Raw genomic sequence first — 24,795 nt, 5'->3', positions numbered from 1 at the left:
GTCTTCACAATATGTCAGTTTCAAAGTTTAATAAACTGTTCACAAAGTGAATGAAAGCTAGATGAAATGACATTTCTATTCTACTACATATCTAATTATTTTTAATAAGCTTTGCCAAGAAGAAATTTTCAGTGGCTTTTGCCCATAGACAGTGGTGGCACATTGGCCTGTGAAACATATACTTATATATATTCTTGTCAAAACAGAGTTTTCTTGCTGCTTTCATTAAGATGAATTTACAACTGTATAGTTCAACTTTACCTGCAAGAGAATTCATTTCACTATTCCTATTTCATATGTCATTACTTCATGGAGAGCGTCATTGTTGCAGCAAGGTGATATGTGAAAAATAACATGAAAGTATCACCAATATTCAGGTCATAGATGCACTCTTGCTATAAAGATACATATATTCAGAGCAGCTTTTTAAACAGTTTTCAGCAAAATCTATGCACAAATAATAGAGCCCATATTGCATCTAACTTCTCGCTGTCAGTCTCATTAATGGGAAGAGCCAGCATTGTTATTTTCAGTGAAGAATGATGCCAGAAAAACTGACAAGAATTTCTTGATGGAATGCTGGAGTTGTGTCAAGGGCACCTTTTTGTTAGGTGATAAGAAAAATTACTTCTGCGGTAGAATTATGTTGCAAAGAATACCCAGAGAACTCCTGCTGGTATTGCAAGGCATGTTTGAAGCTAATCAACTACTTTTATTGACATTAAGATATCCATAGAAATAGGTTGCAGCACCTTGCCAATTACATAGACCAACTCTTCCAGGGCCTGAAATCTTGTTTTGATCTATATCATCAAACCACCTGCGGCAGACTGCAAAGAGGTGTAGAATAGGTGTAGAATATTCTACACTGCTGAGGACAGCCCCCTATTTGAAGGGCTGTCCTCCCAACTGTTGTCCTTCCAAGATAAAGAGCCCTAAGCAGAAAGAACAGGCGTCTTGAGGCTGTCCATTAATAGCAGCAGAAGGCGCAGACAAACAGGTTACCTTGTCACAGTCTTCCCCATGCTAGAAAGAGTACAGTATAGAGATACCTCAGTTTACGAACTTAATCCATTCTGGAAGTCCATTGTGAAACCGAAACCATTCTTAAACAGAGGCACGCTTTCCCTAATGAGGCCTCCCGCCACTGGTGCCCTTCCACTGTTCGGTTTCCGTTCTTAGACTGAGGTAAAGTTCCCAAACCGGGACACTAGTTCCAGTTTTGCGGAGTTCGTAAACCGAATCATTCGTAAACAGGACTGTTCTTAAACCAAGGTACCACTGTATTGCATTTCTATTTAAATTAAAGCAATTGTTCCCCTCTCCCTCTCTTGGTCTCCCTCTTTGTCCCTCTCCGTCTGTCTGTGTGTGGAAAGGGGCTATGGGGCCAAACCTTCAGCCCTCACCCATTTGTCTCATGGCTCCTTCTAGCTCCCCACGTATTCATAACAAGCACCTGCCGTGGGGAGGCTGCTGTACTTGTGTAGGCCCCCCATGCAATCTGGAACAATCTAGAATCAAGTTTTTGTATTGGTGGGGCATAAACTGATGGCATGGCGGTTCTACATTCTAGTGTCACACATGCTTTCAGTGTGGTAAGATCACTATGATGGGCTTTAACCTGACATTTTTCTTTAGGAACATGAATGAATGAATGAACTTCATGTGTAAATCTTGTTTTTACTACATCCTGGATATCAATAGAAAGCTAAAATAATATAATATAAAATAAAAATCCTCCAGGATTGTTGTAAGGCTGCCTTCAGCACAAATGTTCACCATCAATTTTGAAAAATAAATAAATCATATTTTGATAACTTTACGATGCCAAAAATGAATGTGAGAATCAGGGCCATAACAAAAACTAAGCAACAAAAATTAAAAATAAAACACAGCACAGAATTTTAATAAAAAATAAACTGAACTCGACAGTTAAATAGCAAAAATCCACCATGTTACTGGGGATATTGTTGGATCTGAAAAGTTTACAAAGCTCATTTAAATGACAATAAAGATAGGGGCCCTGAGAGATAATTCCAGATGTGTAGAACCACCACTGAAAAGGCCATTTCTCTAGTGTTCATTATTCTTCCTAGGAAACACTAAATGCCACTGAGTTCTATATAGTTGCATTAGCAAATGGCTGAAAATACAGAATTTCAGGCAGCAGGCCTTTCTTTTCTTGTATTATAACTTCTTCCAATGTGAGCAGCAGAGATTCTCTTGACATCTTGCCATACTTCACTGTCTGGAACTGGATAAAAATGTCTAACTTCAAGCACCATTCTGTGGTGATGCAGTCAAAGCATTCTGACGCAAAAGGAAATGTATGCATTGTTTTTAGATCAGTTACAGGGTCAAGAATGCAAGTGCTAAAAAGGCCAGAGAAGGATAATTCAGTTTTAGGGATTGATAAATCTTTGATTTCTCCTAATCTCTCATTTTTAAGTATTTTAACTTCAGTTTTTTTAATTTAAAAAGTCATTAAAATATTTATGCATTTTACCTAATATATGCCTTTTGTTCATAATTTTGCATATATACATTTTTTGCATGCACTGTTTCATAATGTAATGCATTTTAACACATTATTCTCATCAATATAAGCCTTTGTGCATACTTTTCTCCAATATGTGCTTTTTGGTATTCATTCTTTTGTTGGAAAATGCAATGCAGAATTTGGAAGAGTCTTTATTCTGAAGGACAGCTATATTTTGAGAAGTGTGAATTATCTTGGATTGCATTCACATGTGAGCTAAATGAATTTCTCCTCATGCCTATACGGTTTGAAAGTTTTCCCATGAGACCCAACAGACAAACATTCAGGCTCCTCCAAAGGCTCCTCCCAAGGCTTCCAAGATGTCTTTCCACCCAGTCACCCATTTGCAATTTATTTTTAGCTATGGTTAGATTAAGCAGGCCAGTTTCAAAACTCATGGTTAGAAGCTCCCCATAGCTGATGATAATCCAATCCCCAGTTCAAGCCTGGCAGCAAGCCAAGATTCAGAGACACTGGAAGCAAACCCAAAGAGCAAACCTCACATTTGCTGTAGCTTCTTTAGCATGATGCCTAAATGCAGCCATTTTGACCAGGAGCAGGACAATACACTTTTTGGAAATATTTATAATGAATTACCAGGGCAGAGGGAATGGGACCACTGACTTTCTTCAATTTGAATTGTAGGTCAGATTTCTATGGGATGCTTTCATTGTCAGCAGTTGTCATGGACTGGCTGGATACAGAGGAGTGGGGGGAGGACCAGCTGGAGGGAAGAAGGCTCAGAGCCAGGGGACTGGTGATGGGATAATGCGTGGTCAGAGGGGGAAGAGGGATTGGCCTGGGAGGAGGAGTTGTTGGAATCTGAAGAGGTACCGTATATACTCGTGTATAGGCCGACTTTTTCAGCACATTTTTTATGCTGACAAAGCCCCCCTCGGCTTATACTTGAATGAGGGTCCCACCCGACCACATTTCCAGCAGCCCCTCGTCAGAGCAAGCTGTTTGCTGCCGCCGCTCATGCCACCGCCGCCCTGCCAAGCGCTGTTCCTGTGCCTGCCCTTGTGAGCGGCAGAGGTTGTTGTCGGCAGCGGAGAAGGAAGGAGCAGCCCAAAAGCAGCCCTTTCAGGCTGCGTGTTCTTCCTCCGGCGCTGCCGCCACCAGCCTCGGCAGCACCCTAGGTAGGTGTAGGGGGACAGGAAGGGCTCGGGGGGGAGAGAAGCCCCCTCGGCCGTGTGTGCATGCATGTGCACACACATGCACTCCGGCCCACCAGAATGTTTGTGGTGTGGTGAACCGGCTTATACTCGAGTCAATAAGTTTCCCCAGTTTTTTGTGGTAAAATTAGGTGCCTCGGCTTATATCTGTGTCAGGTTATACTCGAGTGTATATGGTAATAAGGTTTAGTGAGCAGGAAGAGGCTATGGAAAAGAGCAGTCCAGAATCAGAAGCTGAAATGGAGGCTGGAGAGGAGGGTAGCCAAGAAGCAGAGATGAGTTAGGCTGGTGGAGAAGCCAGGCGGTCTCCCCCTGCTGCTGAAACCAGCTCTCCTCTCCTTGGTCTCCCAGGACCAGGAGAGATATGAAGAGGGCAGAGCAGAGAAAGATGTGTCAAGTTTCAGGTTGCTTGAGAAGTATTGGGAGTGGGGAGGAGGCTTAGGCAACTGTGGGAAGGAGGAGACCTTCAGTCCTCACAACTGCTTAATTGGGATAAGATCTACCATGGAGTGTTGCTCACTAGGCCAGGTCTCCTGAGCTGTTTGCTTCTTTGAATAAAAAGTTAATTTCACAGACACCGTGTGAGTTATTACTGGCACCTGCCCTGGCAGCAGTCCTAGCTAGTGCCAATGGAAGGAAACGAGGGGACTTTCCAGTCCCATGCTCCCAACCCCAGTCCCTCTTCCACCAAAAGAGTGGCCCTCTACATGGAAGTGGATGCTGGAGGAAGGGAAATTAGTCTACCTAGCAGTTTGAAAGCATGTCATAGTGCAATAAGATAAATAGGTACTGCTCCGGTGGGAAGGTAAACAGTGTTTCCATGCTCTGCTCTGGTTCGCCAGAAGTGGCTTAGTCATGCTGGCCACATGACCCAGAAAAACTGTCTGCAGACAAACGTCGGCTCCGTCGACCAGTAAAGCGAGATGAGCGCCACAGCCCCAGAGTCGTTTGCGACTGGACTTAACTGTCAGGGGTCCTTTACCTTTACCTTTAATGTTTTTTAGGATGCTATTGTAGGATGCAACCTCCCAGTCTTCCAGTGAAGGAAACAGAAAACCCAAACCCATTATGATATCTGTGTAGGGGAAAGATGCACAACACCTTGATTTCAGCAAGGCATTTGACAAGGTGCCCCATGATATTCTTGTAAAGAAGCTGGTAAAATGCGGTCTTGACTATGCTACCACTCAGTGGATTTGTAACTGGCTGACTGACTGAACCCAAAGGGTGCTCATCAATGGTTCCTCTTCATCCTGGAGAAGAGTGACTAGTGGGGTGCCACAGGGTTCTGTCTTATTCAACATCTTTATCAACGACTTGGATGATGGACTCAAGGGCATCCTGATCAAATTTGCAGATGACACCAAATTGGGAGGGGTGGCTAACACCCCAGAGGACAGGATCACACTTCAAAATGATCTTGACAGATTAGAGAACTGGGCAAAAACAAACAAGATGAATTTTAACAGGGAGAAATGTAAAGTATTGCACTTGGGCAAAAAAAAATGAGAGGCACAAATACAAGATGGGTGACACCTGGCTTGAGAGCAGTACATGTGAAAAGGATCTAGGAGTCTTGGTTGACCACAAACTTGACATGAGCCAACAGTGTGACGCGGCAGCTAAAAAAGCCAATGCAATTCTGGCCTGCATCAATAGGAGTATAGCATCTAGATCAAGGGAAGTAATAGTGCCACTGTATTCTGCTCTGGTCAGACCTCACCTGGAGTACTGTATCCAGTTCTGGGCACCACAGTTCAAGAAGGACACTGACAAACTGGAACGTGTCCAGAGGAGGGCAACCAAAATGGTCAAAGGCCTGGAAACGATGCCTTATGAGGAACGGCTAAGGGAGCTGGGCATATTTAGCCTGGAGAAGAGGAGGTTAAGGGGTGATATGATAGCCATGTTCAAATATATAAAAGGATGTCACATAGAGGAGGGAGAAAGGTTGTTTTCTGCTGCTCCAGAGAAGCGGACAAGGAGCAATGGATCCAAACTACAAGAAAGAAGATTCCACCTAAACATTAGGAAGAACTTCCTGACAGTAAGAGCTGTTTGACAGTGGAATTTGCTGCCAAGGAGTGTGGTGGAGTCTCCTTCTTTGGAGGTCTTTAAGCAGAGGCTTGACAACCATATGTCAGGAGTGCTCTGATGGTGTTTCCTGCTTGGCAGGGGGTTGGACTCGATGGCCCTTGTGGTCTCTTCCAACTCTATGATTCTATGATTCTATGATCATTGTCTGCCAAACCAGGAATCTGTTTCACCAGACAAAGAACTGGCCAGGGAGTTCTATAGCAATATCATATATTTCTACCCCCAAACTCTCAGACAATGCTGTTCATTGCAGACACCACTCCTCTTTAGAAGGCAGAGGTATTTCTGTTGCTTAGCAATATATCACTCCAGCTATTTTTCTTCTTCTGAATTATCCACCCTTATTATGGTTTCCTGACTGTGGAAAATTACAGCTGCCCAAACCTGTGTTCACGTAGATTTTGTAGTGCGTGATACTAGGCTTATAAAAGTGCTCCTGTTGCAAGAAATATGCTGATAGCACAGTCAGTATTCTATGTTTGAGGCCAGTAAGGTACAGCAGTCAGTTTTATCTGGCTTTAGACAAAAACATTTATTAGAAACCATCCACCAACATTTTTGAAAGCAAAGAGCCTCACTCACTCCAAATCCCTTAAGGCCGAATTGGTGATTTAGGAGCCACTGCAATTTAGCACCGCCCTGCATTGCTGAGATGGTCTGAAGCACATGAAAAAGCTTGCTTGGTCTCTCATGGCATTATTGCCCCTGCCCAGCGTTGGTGATTTATGCCATGGGAAGGAACCACAGTACCATCTCCTCCCATGTGGCCACAGAACCTGGAGGCATAGGAAGGAGCTGTCCTGCAATTCCAGTGTAACAGAGTTGGGTAAATGGACCCAAATGCCTTTTATTTCCAATTCTGGCACTTCACTTCTGGCTATTAGCAACTAGAAGAGGTTTCTTCTCTCCTCCTTGTCTGCCAAGTAAAAAACTGGGGGCAGCTCTGGCAGCCTGTAAATAGACCGTACAGTAGGTGGGAGTTGAGCACACCCTGTTGAGCGAGACTTTTGCAATCTACAGAGCTGTTTGGCACCTTCACATTGGATGTCATGTTTGCAGATAGCCCTTTTTTGTGTAAAACCCAATATGCATAGGGTAGCCATGTGATTATTAACAACCCCCTCTCCCAGCCCCTTCAAACAAAAAAGCCCTGGGAAATAATCATGCATTTGGGGCATTTAGACATTAGATTTTATGCTGGTGGTATATTCCATTTCTAAGGAAATCCTGTAGACAGTGTTAATATAGGAAAGAAACCATTTTCTCCAGTAAGGAATTGAAGTAAAAGAATATTTAATTCCTTCTGCATTCTGTGGCTCATAGCTTGCAATAATATGTCAGATTAGATAGATAGATAGATAGATAGATAGATAGATAGATAGATAGATATTCAATCCTAGGGTTGCTTAATATTGTTACTTGCATAATTCATAATAGAGTCTAACAAAGAAAATATACACACAAAAATTCAATAACAGCAAAAATAATGCAGCTTCTAAATTAAGTGTTGACCCGAACAAAAACTCCCCAACTCCCCACCCCAATTCTCTCTATACATCCTAAGCAGCAGATGGACTGATCCCTTCCAACTCTCTGATTCTGTGAATTGAAGAATGTGCCCCTATGAACTAATAGCAACGGTGGTGTCTGGATCCTTCAGTAACAGCAGCAGCTTTTGTAGCTGGAGTCCATCTGCTGTCCCAGGCCAGGTAGAAATAAGCCTGCAGAGCAGGTCTTTCAGGAGTCACTGGTAAAATGTTCTTGGACCCCTCCAGCAGTAGCAGCAGGTGTAGTAGCTTGAGTCAATTGGTCAGAATCTTTGCCAGCTGGAAATAGGCCAGCAAGCATTCAGATTCCTTTGGAATCTGAAACTGGAAACTTATGTTGCGTTTGTAATAAATCAATAAACAAGTGAATACACGTACAAGTACATAGTTCCTTTAAAAAGACAACAGAACCACTAAACCTGTACTAGATTCCAAGTGAACTATGGTTTCAGCCAGCTCCAAGGCTGCACCCTGTCCTAAGTCCAACTAAAACCCTCCACCTCCTACTTTCTAAATTCAAATTGCAAAGCTGGATCCAACTGTGTTTCTGCCCCACTTGCCTTTCCAAGGTGTTGCCTTTCCAAGGGTTTGTTGGTATTTTATTTCAGTTGATGGAAAGAGATGCCCAGCTGCCCAGGAACATTACATTTAAAGTCCCAGGCCAGTCATCAGTTGCCCATTCTCAGTAATCAAGGCAGCCCAAATTCATAAGACGACATTGGAGTCTATCCCTCTTCTTCACCACTGTGCTCTGCTAGCCCAGTTCCCCTCTGAGGACAACAGACCCCTGTGTCAGTGGAATGGAATGTTAATGTCTACAATTTGAGCAAAAGATCTATACATTTTAATCATCCTCCCCTTTTCCTTCCTTCCTTCCAGCAGTGACACAATGAGATAAATAGCTTGCAGCATCTCATTTATTGGAAATGCTGTGAAGTGCATCCACATTTATGTGCTGATGTTCAATATTATCTGGTACAGCTCATATCCAAGGGCAAGTATCATTTCAAAATATGTAGCTTAAATTATATTTTTATGAAGTATAAGGCTGCTTTCCTATGGAAAAAAGTTACAGAGCTTAACAGTTACCTCCCTAAAAAAATAAATATTTTATTTTTTTATTTCAAAGACAACATTGTTAAGTCTAGGAGCACTGCATACACCAGCTTATGTGGAATAACAGGGCAGTTCTTTGCATGCCTACTCAGGAATAAAAGCGGAATCCTAACCATATGTACTCAGAAATAAGTCCTGTTGAATTCCGTGGGACTGGGTGTGTACAGACCAGTGCTATTATTCTAGAAAAAGAGGTGCCAGAACTCACGATGAGCACCTGTTCTCTTAGAATGGCAATGACTCCCACCTGAGAGGGGCTGGAACTGAGTTCCGTCAGGTTCTGGCTGAAAAAAAGCCCTGGTACACACCATGTATTTAAAGCACATTTCTCCCTCCCCAAAAGAATGCTGGGAACTGTAGTTCACCCCTCAGAGAGTTACAATGCCCAGCACCCTTAACAATCTATGGTCCTCAGGATTTTTTGAGGAGCGGTGCTTTAAATGAGCATTAATGTGTCACTTAGGGTGAAGAGTAAAGCCTCAACCCCATTAAGTTCTGTTGAATGTACTCCCATGTCTGCGGTCTTATGCACACTTACCTTGGAGTAAATCCCATGGAACTCAGTGGAACTTATTTCTGCATAGGCTTGTAAGTGTTGAAATTGATAACTTACATTGAAAAAGTGAAATACAAGATACAGGATTCATCTGAGTGACTGCAAAACCTGCAGACTTCTAACAGCACAAATCAGCTTCTTCAGTTTCAAGATTAATAGTAGTTGTGGTGGTTGTAATTTCATTGAAAGGCTCGCTTCAAAAATATGATTAAATCAAGGCATACAACAACAACAAAAAGAGAGATTCTTTGTATTTAACGAAAGTCCAAGCACAGCTAAATATCCAGGCCACAATCTATCACTGATCTAGGAATGATTAAAGTCATTGGTTCTTTTGTGGTTACTCTTCGCTGGATTGTGGCTCTAGTTTTAAGTGATTAAATTGAATTTGAAAATCTCGTGCTTCAAGATGGTTGTTGGACTTTTTTAAAAACCACAGTTATTTGGTTCTCTCAGTAACTGTGTTATTTATTTGACTGGAAGGCGAGCACATTCCCACTTTATTATATCCACTCAGCTGTGGGCTTCTGATGTACATTTTCATTCCTAATATGGTAGCAGGAGAGGGTTTTGTCTGAGTTCCAGAGCACTGTTTCCAACTTATGGAATGCCATGAAAAAAAGAAAAGAAAACAGTTCAGCAGTGACAAAGATGTGTACTTTTGCACTAATAAAGAGCTGGAAAAGGATAACATGAACTTAGAAGCTTCACCTTTGTTATTTTTACATTCGCCACTTCATCTTCAGCTTTCCATCAAGGCATGAAATGTTTCCAGTTGTGTTAAACAGACATCCTGGAACATTTCAAAGTTGACTTTCTCTAGAAATGTAAGTTTCTTTTTTTTATTTTTGCCATGGCACAAAGGGAGAAGAAATGCAAAATTAGAAACTTCACCCCCCTCCACCCCAAATTTGTCCACGATCCACTTTCTGTGCATCAATTATAGTGTTGTTGTTTTGTCTTAGCTGAAATTCAAGAGTGGGTGGAAGAAAACTGAATTTTAACAAACTTCACCAGTCTTCTTCAGGGTCACTTTAGAGTAGCGTCGGTTGACTCAAAACAGAAACTCATTTGGTATAGCCAATCTAAGATACTCCTGAAAAAGATGTAAAGATTCTCTGGATTGTGATGACTTTACAACAACCCAGGCAGAGTACTAGTTATTTGTTTTATTTATTTAATGATGGTAAGTACATTATGACTCTAGGTCTTGACTCTTAAATATGAGTTATTAGACTGGGTCCTCCAACAATAGGCAGAGACTTGGGCCTGCAGTGTAGCCTGAATAAACATCAAGGAGACTTCATCCCTCTGCAAAATTTGATGAAAATGAAACCCTTCTTTCTGGGCCGAATGCTCTCCTTTCAACAATAAGTCAGTTCCTTCTAAGAACTGACAGTCCCCAGAAGCTGTTGGACCATATCTGCCATATCAAGGCATACTATTGGTCCATCTAGCTCAAAATCGTCAACACCAACTGACAAAGTCTAGAATCTCTTTCAGACCTACCTGGAGAGACTGGGAACTGAAAACCACTGCCCTCTCCTACTTATAACCAGCTCCACTGAACCACCCAAGCTGCTATGTATATGGTTAAAGAGGCCACAACTTATGTAGCGTTCTGGTTTCTAAAATGTATTATAAGACTTACCAAACATTGTTTTCCTCTAACATAACACCCTAAATGTAGCAGTTGTCAAGCTACAAGAATGGGGATCCGAAGCTCATTGTGTACTTCACAATTAGAGGAATGCATGTTGCTGCTTTAAGGGTGAACCCTATTGTCCAGGGTCTCAAATGGCTCCAGCTTCACCACCATTACATTACATTAAATTAAATTGAGGGTAATTTTAAACAAAACCAGAGGATGATATTTCACTGTTTTGACTTAAGGGCTCCAAGTACTTCTGAGCACCATAGTTAAATTTATTTCTTTCTTTCTTTCTTTCTTTCTTTCTTTCTTTCTTTCTTTCTTTCCTTCCTTCCTTCCTTCCTTCCTTCCTTCCTTCCTTCCTTCCTTTCTTTTTCACTGTAGCGTGATAGAAAGAAATTTATAGAAGAGGTTTCTTAGTAGAGCAAATATTACTTTCACATATTAAAAGTATTTAACCAAAACACCCTTTTGTCTATGGTAAGCATGGGCTTTTTCTCTTTCGTTGTGTGTAAGTGTGACATTTTGATTATCAGCAAAATGGGCTGAAAATTTTCCTTCCATTTCTACCCCTGACACACCCTATTATCAGTCAGAAAACAGGGGAAATTATTGCTGTCTATAGCTGCACAATCCTGCTACAAGACACTATACTAGCGCTCCTGAAATGAAAAAAAAAAAAATGAGGCACATTTTGCAGCTTGCCCAATAGCCTCTCTTGCTTGGGGATGGGCACTAGGTGAAGATTTGGGTGGGGGAATGAAATATTGTGAAGTATTGTGACATCATTTGCAATATCCCTAAAATACACCAAGTGACTTGGGTACAAATCCCTATGCAAATATTGGTGCATCTTACAGAATTAGGATTGCCTTAAATGTGCTGAAATTCTCCCAGTCCTCCCTGTGTCAAACCAATGGCATTTCAAAGGTGGTTGGGCTCCATGCATGCTTTATGAGCTGTTTGCTTTGTCGTATCAGATGGCTCCTAGATTAGACTATGTCAAGATCTTGTCTCAACTGAGCAGCAGACAGGAGTATGCTGAACTCTTCAAATTTAATCAAGGTAGTCAGTGAACCACGAGCTCTGCCTGCTCACCCACTTTTGCACCGAATTGGATATCTGCTGTTTAAATTGTAGCAGGTATCTGAGCTGAAAACTATCATGTACCTTCATGTTTCTGATGCCTTATGTCACGTTTCAACGCCTCCTCAGTGAAAGTGATGTACAGCAAGTAGCAAAACTGTTACGTGCCAATCCGGAATCCATTTGTGTCACTGAATGCCTGGAAGAATTTGAGACATCCTAAGATTCATGAAGGCATAATCTGCTGACCACATTATCACACACAATTTCTGCCTTTCCCCCCTTGCCATCCATATAATACAATGTAAGATTTGCAGTGCTATCCTGTATTTGTCTCCTCAAAAGGGAAGTCTCATTGTGTTCAATGGAGTTTACTTCCAGGTATGTTGGTATAGCAAGGGTGGGGAAACTGTGGCCTCACATCTCCCATTATTCCTGTCCATTGCCCATACTTTCTGGGACTGGTGGGAATTGGTGCCCCCAAACCAGAACTGGATTAAGAACTTTAGAGGCCCTAAGCACTTAAAAGATGTTGATACCCCCAATATATATCTTAATTCAAAATGTAAACATGTGAGCCTTGGTGGACCGAGTGGCAGTTTACCAGTTACCAGATTCTAATTTTGTTGTATTCCCAAGATTAATGTATATCATTAATCTTGATTATTACTAGGTTGTTGTTATTATTTTGCTATTATTGTGTATATATAGTATGCATTTTTTTCATTTATTGTGAGAGCCTTTTTTATCAGCTGCACCATATGGTCCATGGTAAATCTGGCAGTGGAAGATTTCTGTGGTGCCCCTCTTCCCTTGATGCCCTAAAGGTAAAGGTAAAGGGACCCCTGACCATTAGGTCCAGTCGTGACCGACTCTGGGGTTGTGGCGCTCATCTTGCTTTACTGGCTGAGGGAGCCGGTGTAGAGCTTCCAGGTCATGTGGCCAGCATGACTAAGCCGCTTCTGGCGAACCAGAGCAGAGCATGGAAATGCCGTTTACCTTCCCGCTGGAGTGGTACCTATTTATCTACTTGCACTTTGACATGCTTTCAAACTGCTAGGTTGGCAGGAGCAGGGACCGAGCAACAGGAGCTCACCCCGTCGCGGGGATTCAAACCGCCGACCTTCTGATCAGCAAGTCCTAGGCTCTGTGGTTTAACCCACAGTGCCACCCGCGTCCCTTTGATGCCCTAAGCATGTGCTTATTTTGCTTAATGGCTAATCATCTCTGCCCCAAACACCTGGAGGGCTACACTCTCTCCACCCTGTGGCAATCCTATGCATGTTCACCTGTCCATTCAGTGGGGCTTATGCCCAGGCAGCACATTTACAATTGCACTTTGTGCGCTTACCTTTGATCTTGCCCTGAATAGATAGATAATCACTCTGCATCCATTCTGTGTAGGAGGCAGGAAACTTGTCTTGCACTTGCCTGTGAATTACTAAGTGGACCCGAGTGCTGAGGCATAATGGATTTTCCATCTTCCTAGCAAATGTCAAGAGCTGTGTGTATCTTTTTGAGGTCATCAATAAGCCTGTCCTGTTCACAGAGTTGCATAGCTTTTCACAGCCTCCTGCTTTCCAAACAGAACAATGAGTTGCTTCATATATAGATGCTGAGTTAGGAAGCTGTGAGGGCATTAGCAGTATGCCTGAGTAATTGAAGTTAGCTGTTTTGCACAACTGCATTGCCTTACTGGTTGGAACAGAGCTTTCCAAACTTTTCATGTTGGTGAAACACTTTTTCAACATGCATCATTTCATGACACAGTAATTCAGTTTTACTAGAGGTTAAACTAACCCCTTTCCAGCCCTGGAAGGGATGCTGGGAGCATTCGTGCAACACACCTACACACTGCAGCCGACACACTAACATGTCACGACACACAGTTTGGAAAGCTCTGGGTTAGAAACTCATTTAATTGGCTTGGCAGGGGAGGGGGGGAGAGAGAAGCACAACTTTAAGGAAAACAATAGCCCTGACCTCACTTCATGCAAATGTTGTGTATATGTCTGAGATCAAAAAGGAGATGCACATCTTTCTGAATAATCTGTTATACTGCTCTTAACCTAAAATGTGGTATTGCTTGCTGAGAAATTCATAACTGAGCTGGATGAAACTCTGAATTTCTTCAGTCACAGATGCTTCAGGAAGAAATGCTATGCCTGTATTTTATATTCTTTCTACAGATAAGTGTTTTTGATTTGATACTTTTGACCACATTGTCAGACATCAAAGAGCTGCATGTTTACCGAAGCTTACAAACCTTGTCAATAAAACAGTAACCTTGTCAATACAAGAATGGCTATGGAAATTTGAACAATATTACAGATGGTTTGTCCTTTGTGGTTGGAATCTGTGTCATTTCAAAATTACATGCATGGAATGTTTAATAATAATAATAATAATAAATTTTATTTATATCCCGCCCTCCCCAGCCAAAGCCGGGCTCAGGGCGGCTAACAACAATCAAATAATCAGTCAAATAATCACACAATCTAAAAATATTTCATTATAAAAATTAATTAAATCAAATTGATGGCAACCAATTAAGCAGAATTATGTGCAGGTTGCCAGAGGAGGGAGTCAGGCTGCGCCCTGACCAAAGGCCTGGCGGAACAACTCTGTCTTGCAGGCCCTGCGGAAAGATGTCAGGTCCCGCAGGGCCCTAGTCTCTTTTGACAGAGCATTCCACCAGTTTGGAGCTGCAGCCGAGAAGGCCCTGGCTCTAGTTGAGGCCAGCCTAACCTCTCTGAGGCCTGGGACCTTGAGGATGTTATTATTTGCAGACCGTAGGTTTCTCTGTGGGGCATACCAGGAGAGGCGGTCCCGTAGGTACGAGGGTCCTAGGCCGTATAGGGCTTTAAAGGTTAAAACCAGCACCTTAAACCTGATCCTGTACTCCACCGGGAGCCAGTGCAGCTGGTATAATACCGGATGAATGTGCTCTCGCAGCGAAGACCCCATAAGGAGTCTCGCCGCGGCATTCTGCACCCGCTGGAGTTTCTGGGTCAGTCTCAAGGGCAGCCCCACGTAGAGCGAGTTACAATAATCCAGTCTGGAGGTGACCGTCGCATGGATCACAGTGGCTAGGTCAGGACGAGAGAGATAAGGGGCCAACTGCTTAGCTTGGCGGAGATGAAAAAATGCCGCCTTTGTTATAGCTGTAATCTGCGACTCCATAGAGAGGGAGGTATCGAAGATTACACCCAAACTCTTAACGGCCGGTGCTGGCACTAATTAACTCCTTTTCTGCGTTTTGAATATTTATATTGTGTATAATTCTCAAAGCCCACCAGTTCCTGCCTCAGCAGAGGACGGTTGGGTAAAAATATCACCTCTTATTGTTTGCAACAATTTCCAGCGGGGTACTTGCGTTAGCCTATTGCGGAAAATAAAAGAAATATTTTCATGGCACCTTAAAGACTGACAACTGTATTATGTTTGAAGCTTTCATGGATGACATTTAAGCTATTACATAATGGTCACTGACAATATTACTATTTTTATTTTTACAGTGGTACCTCGCAAGACAAAAAACTCGCTAGACGAAAGGGTTTTTTGTTTTTTGAGCTGCTTCGCAAGACGATTTTCCCTATGGGCTTGCTTCGCAAGACGGAAACGTCTTGCAAGTTTGTTTCCTTTTTCTTAACACCGTTAATACAGTTGCGACTTGACTTCGAGGAGCAACTCATATAACGCGGTGTGGTAGCCTTTTTGAGGTTTTTAAAGACTTTGGTGATTTTTGAAGCATTTCCAAAACTTTCCCGACACCGTGCTTCGCAAGACGAAAGAAATCGCAAGACGACAAAACTCGCGGAACGAATTAATTTTGTCTTGCGAGGCACCACTGTATTTTTATTTACACTTCATTTCCTTCTGACTTCACTGTTTACAGTTTGTTTCTCAGTGCCCATTTCTTTATGTGGATACACACCTGCATACCCACATACCCACGATCACGTGTAATACACATTTGTTAGTCTTTAAGGTGTTTAGGGAAGCTTTTAATGTTTGATGCATTACTGTATTTTAATATTTAGTTGGACCCCACCCAGAGTGGCTGGGGAAGCCCAGCCAGATGGGCTGGGTATAAATAATAAATTATTATTATTATTATTATTATTATTATTATTATTATTATTATTATTATTATTATTATTAGACTCTTTCTTATTTTTGTCTGGAGCAAGTCATAGGAATGCTTGCTTGTACTAAATGAATCATGTCCCTTACTCTTTAAGAATGACCTTTTTCCAGTCAGCCAGATATTCCACTTAGAGTGGCTAGAGCACCAACATGTTCACAGGACCATTTTCTCACCAGAGATTCTGTGCTAGCAACCAAAACTAGGTTGCAGCTCTGAATTGTAAGCAATATATGAGCCTTGTTCAGGTGTTAGCACATATCCCTGGATGGGTACTCAGGCTATGTATCCATTGCATTTGAAATTCACTCATTCTCCGCTCCCATCTACCACTGGGCTCATTGCTAGCCATAGGCATCCTTGCACAGATTCAGCATGCTACCACCAATGCAAACGAGTGGGTGCATAGATGAGCGAGGGAAGAGCAAGTGCCCATATGGGAGTGCTTTCTTTATGCTCAAACAACATCTGAGTGCAAAGCCAGTGCGCTAAAAGATTGTGTCCTCACCATTTGGGCGTTATTCAGCTGCCGGTGAAATGAGTGGTAAGTTGAAGATTGGGCCACTGTGTCTTGTACTGACACTAATATTTATGTGGTGATTTCAATTACATATTTTCAAATTCGGTTTAAATTAAAATTCAGGCAGCGTTGAAACTTCAAGACACATGTGAACACTAGTATTAATATACTGGTGCATATATCATATATTAACATATTTATGTTCACTTTTACGTTCCACTTCAACACTGCCTGAATTCTCATTTGAAATGAATTTGAAAATGCCAAGATTCCTTTAGCTTAAAATCTATCTTTCTATACAGTAGTACCTTGGGTCTTGAACATAATCCGTTCCGGAAGTCCATTCAACTTCCCAAACGTTCGAAAACCAAGGCGTGGCTTCCACTTGGTGCCGGTGCCCCTGAAACAATAGCCGACAGCCGCATCGGACATTCGGCTTCTGAAAAACATTTGAAAACTGGAACACTTACTTCCAGGTATTTGGCATTTGGGAGCCGAAATGTTCAAGTACCAAGGCATTCGAGAACCAGGGTTCCACTGTATATGTTTGTGTACAATATCCCACACCATTTACAAGTGTCACTAGGCCCTAGGAGAATATTTTGGGATGGGGGAACTGCAGGAGGATTGGCAAGTCGTGAAAGCTCTGTTCAATGAACATGATCTCTTCCATCCACAGAAGCAAAGTTAGGATCCAAGTCATTTATTTAGGACATAGATTATTTTGTATGGTTATTTGGAACATTATTAACCCACTGTATCTTCATTAGTATCCTGCATAAAAGTGCTTTTAAAAATCCACATTTAGTTTAATCTACACACTGGAGTTTGGAAAGTGAAATGTTTCTCGCCCACTCCTGCCTTTTCTCCCTTCCTGTCTACTTTCAAGGCATGACTGACAAGCAGCCATGTCAATTTTGAACACTGGGACCTGTTTCCTGGTTGATGAGTGGAGACAGGTTTATTGCTTTACACTGCAGAATTTTATTATAACCACATTTTCATAGCAATTGGGCTGCTTTCCTTTTGTACTTGAAGTGTTGTCTCTGGATTAAAGCATGAAGGTTTCTCAATTGCTTATGGCTTTATTCCAATCTATTTCACTTAAAATTTATTTTGCTAAGTGTAGGTAGTTTATAGTGGGCTGGCAAGATTCTCAGGAGACCAATCTTTTATTTTTGTGATGCATTTGATGGAAAGGGGAGAAATAAGAGGAGATTGCCTGCTGCTTTCCTTTTAAACAGCTTCTCCCTTTGCACTGCCATACTTGTATTGTTCTGCTTGTGTAATGAAATATTATAAGTGGTGAAATCCTGTGGATAGAACTATTAGAATAAGCCTTAGGCCATTATGAACCATTCTGTTTTGACAGTCTGCGGTTAACAATCCCTGACTGAAATTCTCCAAAGGGAAGATCATTGACTCTTTGTCAATTTTATAACATTGTTTTTCCTGACACTGTTCCAGTTTCACAATCCAGGTGTGTTAGCTCTTCTAGATGGAATGTTGTGTGTGCAAAAGGATGCTGAGTGGGAGGCAGGGAAAGCCCTTGTATGTTAGGCAGACAAATTCTCCTCAGGTACAAAGTATATGGAGTTTTAAACAAATGCAGGGGCAGACCTTGGATGGATTACAATGCATTACAAGCCTTGGTGGACAGAAAGCATAAAAACCTGTACTTGTGCTTTCAATGTAACATCTGAAATGGTGTTGCTCCTTCACAGAGTTAGTGTAAATGTCTTATATGTGTGTATGGTAAGTTTATGCATCTCACCACAGAAGAAATGTGCTTGGTGTCTGCATCAGACATTATGCAGGAAGCACAAAGAAATATGCTTGGTCTTCTACTCCCCCAACTTTCCCAGTGAATTACCTAATGTCATGCTTTCCCCTCACCCTCTTAATACATCCCATAATGTCTGAAGTGGCTCTCCAAATAGGAAATGAATCAGGGATCAGAGCTTTGCAGGCAGTTTAGTAGCCAGCCCACTTTGCTTATGGAAGGAAGAATATACCCCATTCCATAGTTTTGCTCCTTTATGTCATAGCTTTAGTCACCAAAATGCTGTGTGTGTGTGTGATTAGGCTAATAAATATATTTCTAGATAGAATGTTAGTGTGTATTTACAGACCCTCCATGTGTCCCTATTTTCCAGGAATGTCCCTGATTTAGAGAAGGTTTTGTTCCAGGTTATGATTTGATCCTGGAATGTCCCTATTTAACATTGGAGAAATGTTGGAGGGTATGGAGTTATCCGACCCCTGAACCATCTGAAGGCGATCCTGTATAAGGAAAGGGTTTTTAAAAATGTTTATTGTTTTATTGTGTTTTTATATGTGTTGGGAGCTGCCCAGAGTGGTTGGGGCAACCCAGTAAGGTGTGTGGGGTATAAATAGTAAAATTACCATTATGGAATGGGACACCCCTATTTTCACTGGATAAATATTGGAGGGTATGTATTTATCCCTAAGACACCATCAGCCATTACAGGTGCAACACTTTGCCATCCGCACGTTCATTTTGTCACAGAAAGCAAAGCATACAATGCTGTGATTTAGTACAAGCAGACAATAACACTTATGCAATCTGGAAGCACTCTGGCTCCTGCACAGTTTCGGTGAAAAATTGCCTTCCATTGCTGCTGTGCTTCCCCAGAGAGTTCAGTCCCCCTCTGCCCCCAGTTTTCCTTCCCATTCTGAGGGTTTCCTTATGCAAACGAATATTGATTCAGACAACCCACGCATGTGATCGCTATAAACTCATTAGAGGTTATTTCCGAGGCCTTAATTATCCCTTCCCACACATGAAAACACACAGGAGGAAAAACGTTAAAGGCAAATTATCCATGGCTTGAAAGCCATGAACAGCACACTGAGTCATCCTCTCACAGGAGAGAGGTTTGCTAGCCCTGAAGTAAGTCTGTTTTGAAATCCATGGGAGAAAGAAATGAAGAAGGAAAACACACTCTCAGACAGATCTGAAAGCAAGTAAATATGAAAGAGCTTCCTACAACATTTCGCCCTGTGGGGAGCTGTGATGCCTGCAATTCCACAACCACATCTCTGTCCAACGTCTGGCTTCCTGCAGAAAAGGAAAAGCATGACAGATGCTGTTGGTATCAAACAGTTAGTGGAAATGTCCTAACACAACACATAATGGCTTTGCTGTACAGTGGACACGATCATTTGCCAACTGTCTGTTACCTAGAAAGCCCTGGCTGGCTGTATAGTCCTTTGAGGAGCAATGGTAGACAACTCTGTGCCATTTTCCTCTCCTGGCATGATTGAGGGAAAAGTCTGTTCACCTTTTATCTGGTGTATGGAGTTGCAGCCAGTCAGCCGAGCCTCAACAGTTTTCCGGCGTAGGGGGAGGTACACTCCTCCCCCCACACACACATCACAGCCGCCCACATCATCTGTGCTGTGGACAGCCCCAGCTAATCTGTGGCTAGAGTGGGTGTGGCCACGGGCCATTTAATTTTGGCGCAGCCGGTCAGCTGCCTCTTCCTTGCCTCTTGTTTTTCTCAAAATATATGCCCTTTGTTGTCCCACTATTGAAATTTGAGGCCCTCAGAATGGGAACCCGATTCCTGTCCCCATTATGTTTATCTATGAACTTAATGAGCTTATCTATGTTTACCTGACCCAGAGAAGATTCTGGGAAGGAAGGGTTGTGTTTTCAGAATATAACTTTATGACCATTTCAGATTTGTATTATGAAATGGGATGCTTAAGAACTTTTGTGCCATCACTAATAAGTATGCCTAGGATTGTGCTGCAACTACTAATCAGGCATTAGAACAAGGCAGTGCTAAGAGGCAGTCCTGAGCTGCGTTGCCAAAAGCAAACAAGTTAACATTGATGTGGAAGGTTCATTAATAGGTGAAGACCAACCCACCCACTTCCAACTCACAAAATAATGATCTAGAGCTGACTGTGGCCATGCCCAGGCAACCTCTTTAATGAGCATTTCTCCTGTTTTGTTGGTGTGGAGATTAGACAATGCTACATCAAGCATTATCCCACACTTACCAATGCATTTACCTATTGCTTTGCTTGGGGCAAAAAAACCCCAAACCCCAATCTTTTGGGGAACTGCTGGACTAAGACTTCTCATTCAGCCATCAAGGGTGACCTTGGGCCAGTCACTGTCTCTTAGCCTAACCTACCTCACAGGGTTGTTGTGAGGATAAAGGATAAAGGAGGATAAAGGAGAACTATGTCTGCCACCTTGAGTTCACTGGAGGAAAGGGGGGGATATAAATGAAATAAAATAATGATAATGTAATTCCAAATCATCTTTAATTTGAGCAGACTCAGTTTGCCAGGATGTACTTGAATTACACCCCTAAATGTGACAGCCTGGAAGCGCTATATACCTTGACTATAGATACCTCAGTTCATGGGACTTGCAGGCATTTATTAAAGGCTGTTTTCTTTATATTTGTGTTCAGGAAATATTCAGATGTAGTAATCTTGTCCCACCCTAGCCAACTTTTTCCATTCCGGGCATTCAATCCAAGTGAAAATTCATGAATTCTAAATTTTGCTGTTTCTGCAAAGGCTTCATTAAGTACTGGTCACCTACAACTTAGGTTTCACTTTAAAAACCACTGTCAATCAGGGCTCCATTGTTCCAGCTTTTGTTAAGGGAATATTTCATTTTCATTGTGCTGCACTCCACAGATTCTATCTTGTCCCTGTATATTTGATGCTGCTGATACAGGTGACTCATTTAACCATGGCGTATTGTCTCGGATAAACCTGGTTTGTCTCTTGAATGTCATATGTACAATTTTTTTCTTTATTATCTACGAGATTAAATATTCCTTCTCAAGACTCTTGCTGTGGGTATTGGAGCTGTCTTTAGAAGACGTGCAACAGTGTTTCTAAGATCAAAATCACTGTATTTACTGGCAATTTGACATTACCTCAACTTTCATTTCATATGAGACTCGAATCTTTTGTTTGCCTCTAAATAATGGCTGATATCTTTGCCTCTAAACTTTGACAAAACAAAGCATGTCAGATCAAGTACCCTGCTGCTTTTAAAAGCTTCTTTATTAGCCTCCCTTGAGACATTCTTTTAAAATCAGTAATGCACAATATAAATTGTACATTTTCAGCTTTCGAATTTCTGTGCAGTGAATATTAATCAGGGAAACTGAAAAATCAACTTAGCCCTTTCCATAGAAGGACAGTGCCAACCCCCACCTCCACCCCACCTGCCTGACTACACACTGTCCTCTCAGCAGGGCTTTATTGCAGTTGCAGTCTTGCATCATCCTAAAGCAGTCTTCTTACATCCAAGAATCAGCATACAGAGGTGGGATTACATGCAGGGGAGAATCCAGTGTGGGGAAGTCAACCATACCTCTTTATACTAGTTGGCTATAGACCAATTCGCCAACAGTCCATGTCTCGTGATGTTGACTCATCGCATGATACTGAGTTAGCCTTTCCACTTAACACAGAGTGTTAACTGCTTGATACCCACAACACTCCAACAGTTGTTTCCTCCTCCTCCTCCAGCTCTTCTCCACCTCCACCTCTTGAATGTCACGAGCTTTAATAAATTAAAATTAAAACTACTTGTGATGTACTGGCAGTGGAGCTTTAGAGAAATGGAGCAGTGTAGTTTTTTGTCTTCACAGGTTTAAGCTGAACACATTTAAATGCGTCGTACATTTTTAAACCAGTCATTCAAAGCTGTGGTGCTCAGGTCATAGTGTGGGTGGGGGAATCTATGTTGAGAAAAGACCAAGCAAGGTTTTACATCTTCACAGTCTACCTTCTAATCAGTCTAGCCTGATTCATTTATTCTCGGGTATATAAGCAGCTGAGACTAGAAAGCATTTAGCTGACTTCTCTTCCCCTGTTTCCTTTCCCTTACAAAATTGTTCTGTTATGTAGTTGTAGCTAGCATCCGTCTGTCTCAGCAGAACAATGGAGGAGTGTGCCTTTGGGGCTTGAGTCAAACTGTTGGAAGGTTCCAACGCCTGCCATGGCTGTAGAGATCAATATGGGAGGGACGTCCTTTGTTGTGGCTGGGGCAGATGAAGGCATCTGGTTGTACGTCATTTCTTTTAAGAAAATGCAACACAAACCAAGAGTGCTGGGCAGCCATCAGGTCTATAGAGCAAAGTCCTGTGGATTGTGGCTTAATGCTCACCCTATGGCTTAATATTTCATGGTACATCTACACAATAACACACTCTTCCAGTTCAGAGCAAAACTGGATGTTCAGGAAGAAGCCACTGAAAATGATTGTATGATGGGGTAGGAGTCAACTGCACACTGACAGTGAACTGGTAGTGCCAGCCCACATTTGTTGGAGGAACAGTACACTGTAGACCCAGAGCCCTCTAAAGGGCATGAACCAGAGAAGGCCATGGACAGCTACATCGTTGCCCAGCAGCCTAGAGCCATAGAAGATTATTGGCTTCAATAAGGCATAAAGGAGTGTTCAGAGGAATCCAGGGTCCATTTTAGAAGCTGAGGGGGCCAGGGGCGTTGGAGAATCTGAGATGCCTCCTCTCTTCTTGCTGCACCTTGTGTCAATTTCATTTCCTCCCCAAACCAGTATTCAACCATTTCTTACTCAGAGTTGACCTATTAAGTTTTGTATTCAGTTATATACAAAAAAGTACAGAATTAGCAGGGCTAGGCACAAACAGAAATCTCTCCAGGAAATGTAGCCAAATCTATTAATTTCAATAGGCCTAATGTACACTCATAGATCTCTACCATGCGGGGGGAGACCATGGTCCAATCAGGGTCCAATCAGGAAGCAGGGCTAGCCCATTCAGTGGTGCGCTCCCCACAAACATTATTTTAATGCATGAAAGGAGAGGCATCTAAACCCCTTTATAATCAGAATGTAGTAAAAGTGGAATTGGCTTGCTGAATCAGATGAAGGTGCCTTTAGTCCAACACTTTGTCTGTCCAACCACAGCTCAACATACGTAACTGTAAATGATGGGAGTTTGTCAGCCCCTTGCAGCTTGCCTTGGGTGATGAGACTACCACCACCCAGGAGCATGGAAGTGTCATTTGTAGCCATTATAAGTATCATGGTTAATGTCTGTCCTCTTTTCCTTTTGGAAAGCCATTTAAGCCAGAAACCATCACCACCTCTTGCAGTGAATGATGCAATTCTATTTAACTACTTTGTTTTCCTGTGGTACAAGTGAATAAAGATGGGGGGCAATGTATTCATCTGAATGTGTTGTCTGGCTTTCGCAATGGACTTCTTTGAGTCCATCTCTAATAGGAACAGGTGAGAGAAGAGTAACCCTCACTGCTTCTGAACTTACTCTTTTCTGGAGCCTTGCAAGTTTGTAGGGCAGCAGTCACTAATAGGGGAAGGTCAGTTATCCACATATCTAGGAAAGAAATTTTGCTCTTGTAGTGTTCCTGTCAAGCAGTGACACCTCAGCAGCCTACCTACAGGCAAATATTTCCATGCAGAGGCAAATTAACACAAGGAGTTTCTCTGACTGTTTGCACAATCCTGACTTTGCAGGATGCTCATCTTTTGACAAAGTTGCATTATTGGAACATTTACTTGACAATTTTGCCTGATTTTTTATCTTCGATAAATATGGATTTGCTCGAGAAACATTCTGTGAGTCTCCTGCCTCTTTTTCCCCTCCTTCCTCTTTTGACTCAAGGATTATCCTCATTAGAGGACACACTATATTAACCAGGCCACCATTTCCTAACCGCCTTGTTTTTCTTGTCATTGCTCAGATCCCTATGTGAAAATTCATCTGATGCAGAATGGAAAGCGGCTGAAGAAGAAGAAGACAACAATTAAAAAGAACACTCTGAATCCCTATTACAATGAGTCTTTCAGCTTTGAAGTACCATTTGAGCAAATCCAGGTAATGTCAGACATCAGTTTCTTCCTCGCCTTGAAACTCCATCCCTCAGCCCTCATACATATTTAACAGGAACCTTGCTAATTATCAGGTGTGCATGCCTTCATTAGCACCTAGGCATGAATCCTGCGCGGCATGAAATGAGTGTGACTGCTTCAAGAGGGGAATGATAAAATATACAGTACTTAGGAAGTGTCAATTCTTCAGCAAAAAAATAGGTAGCGGGCATTTTATAATATTCAGCAGCAGTGAATTCAGAACAGAATACATAGTGATGGGGAAACAGATTTGTTGACGCTTAGGAGTCTCTTGGAAGAGATGGATTCTGCACAGGGAACCAAACACACTCATTTGTAGCACAGTCAGGGCCATGGGAAGTGCTGTCACTGGTAGACTTCATGAAAGTAAATTTGGCATAATGATTAAATTTGAAATATGAAGGCATAGAGCAGAACTTAGAATTGAGTTTACCCTTACC

At 42.1% G+C, this 24,795-nt stretch overlaps 1 protein-coding gene across 4 annotated transcripts in view; it reads left to right on the top strand.

The window, feature by feature from the left end:
* The window catches only part of SYT1 (synaptotagmin 1), a 359,848-nt gene that overhangs the window by 332,067 nt on the left and 2,986 nt on the right, over positions 1-24,795 (top strand). For all 4 annotated transcript variants that reach the window (XM_081211253.1, XM_081211250.1, XM_081211252.1 and 1 more), the window contains exon 9: positions 24,187-24,320. In XM_081211253.1, coding sequence (XP_081067379.1) covers positions 24,187-24,320 — 134 coding nt within the window. The remainder of the gene's footprint in view (positions 1-24,186; positions 24,321-24,795) is intronic.

Source organism: Podarcis bocagei (assembly GCF_964188305.1).
Source record: "Podarcis bocagei genome assembly, chromosome: 10".
Lineage (NCBI taxonomy): Eukaryota > Metazoa > Chordata > Lepidosauria > Squamata > Lacertidae > Podarcis > Podarcis bocagei.
The sequence above is the reverse complement of the archived record's forward strand: the minus strand, read 5'-3'. Positions and strand labels throughout refer to the sequence as shown.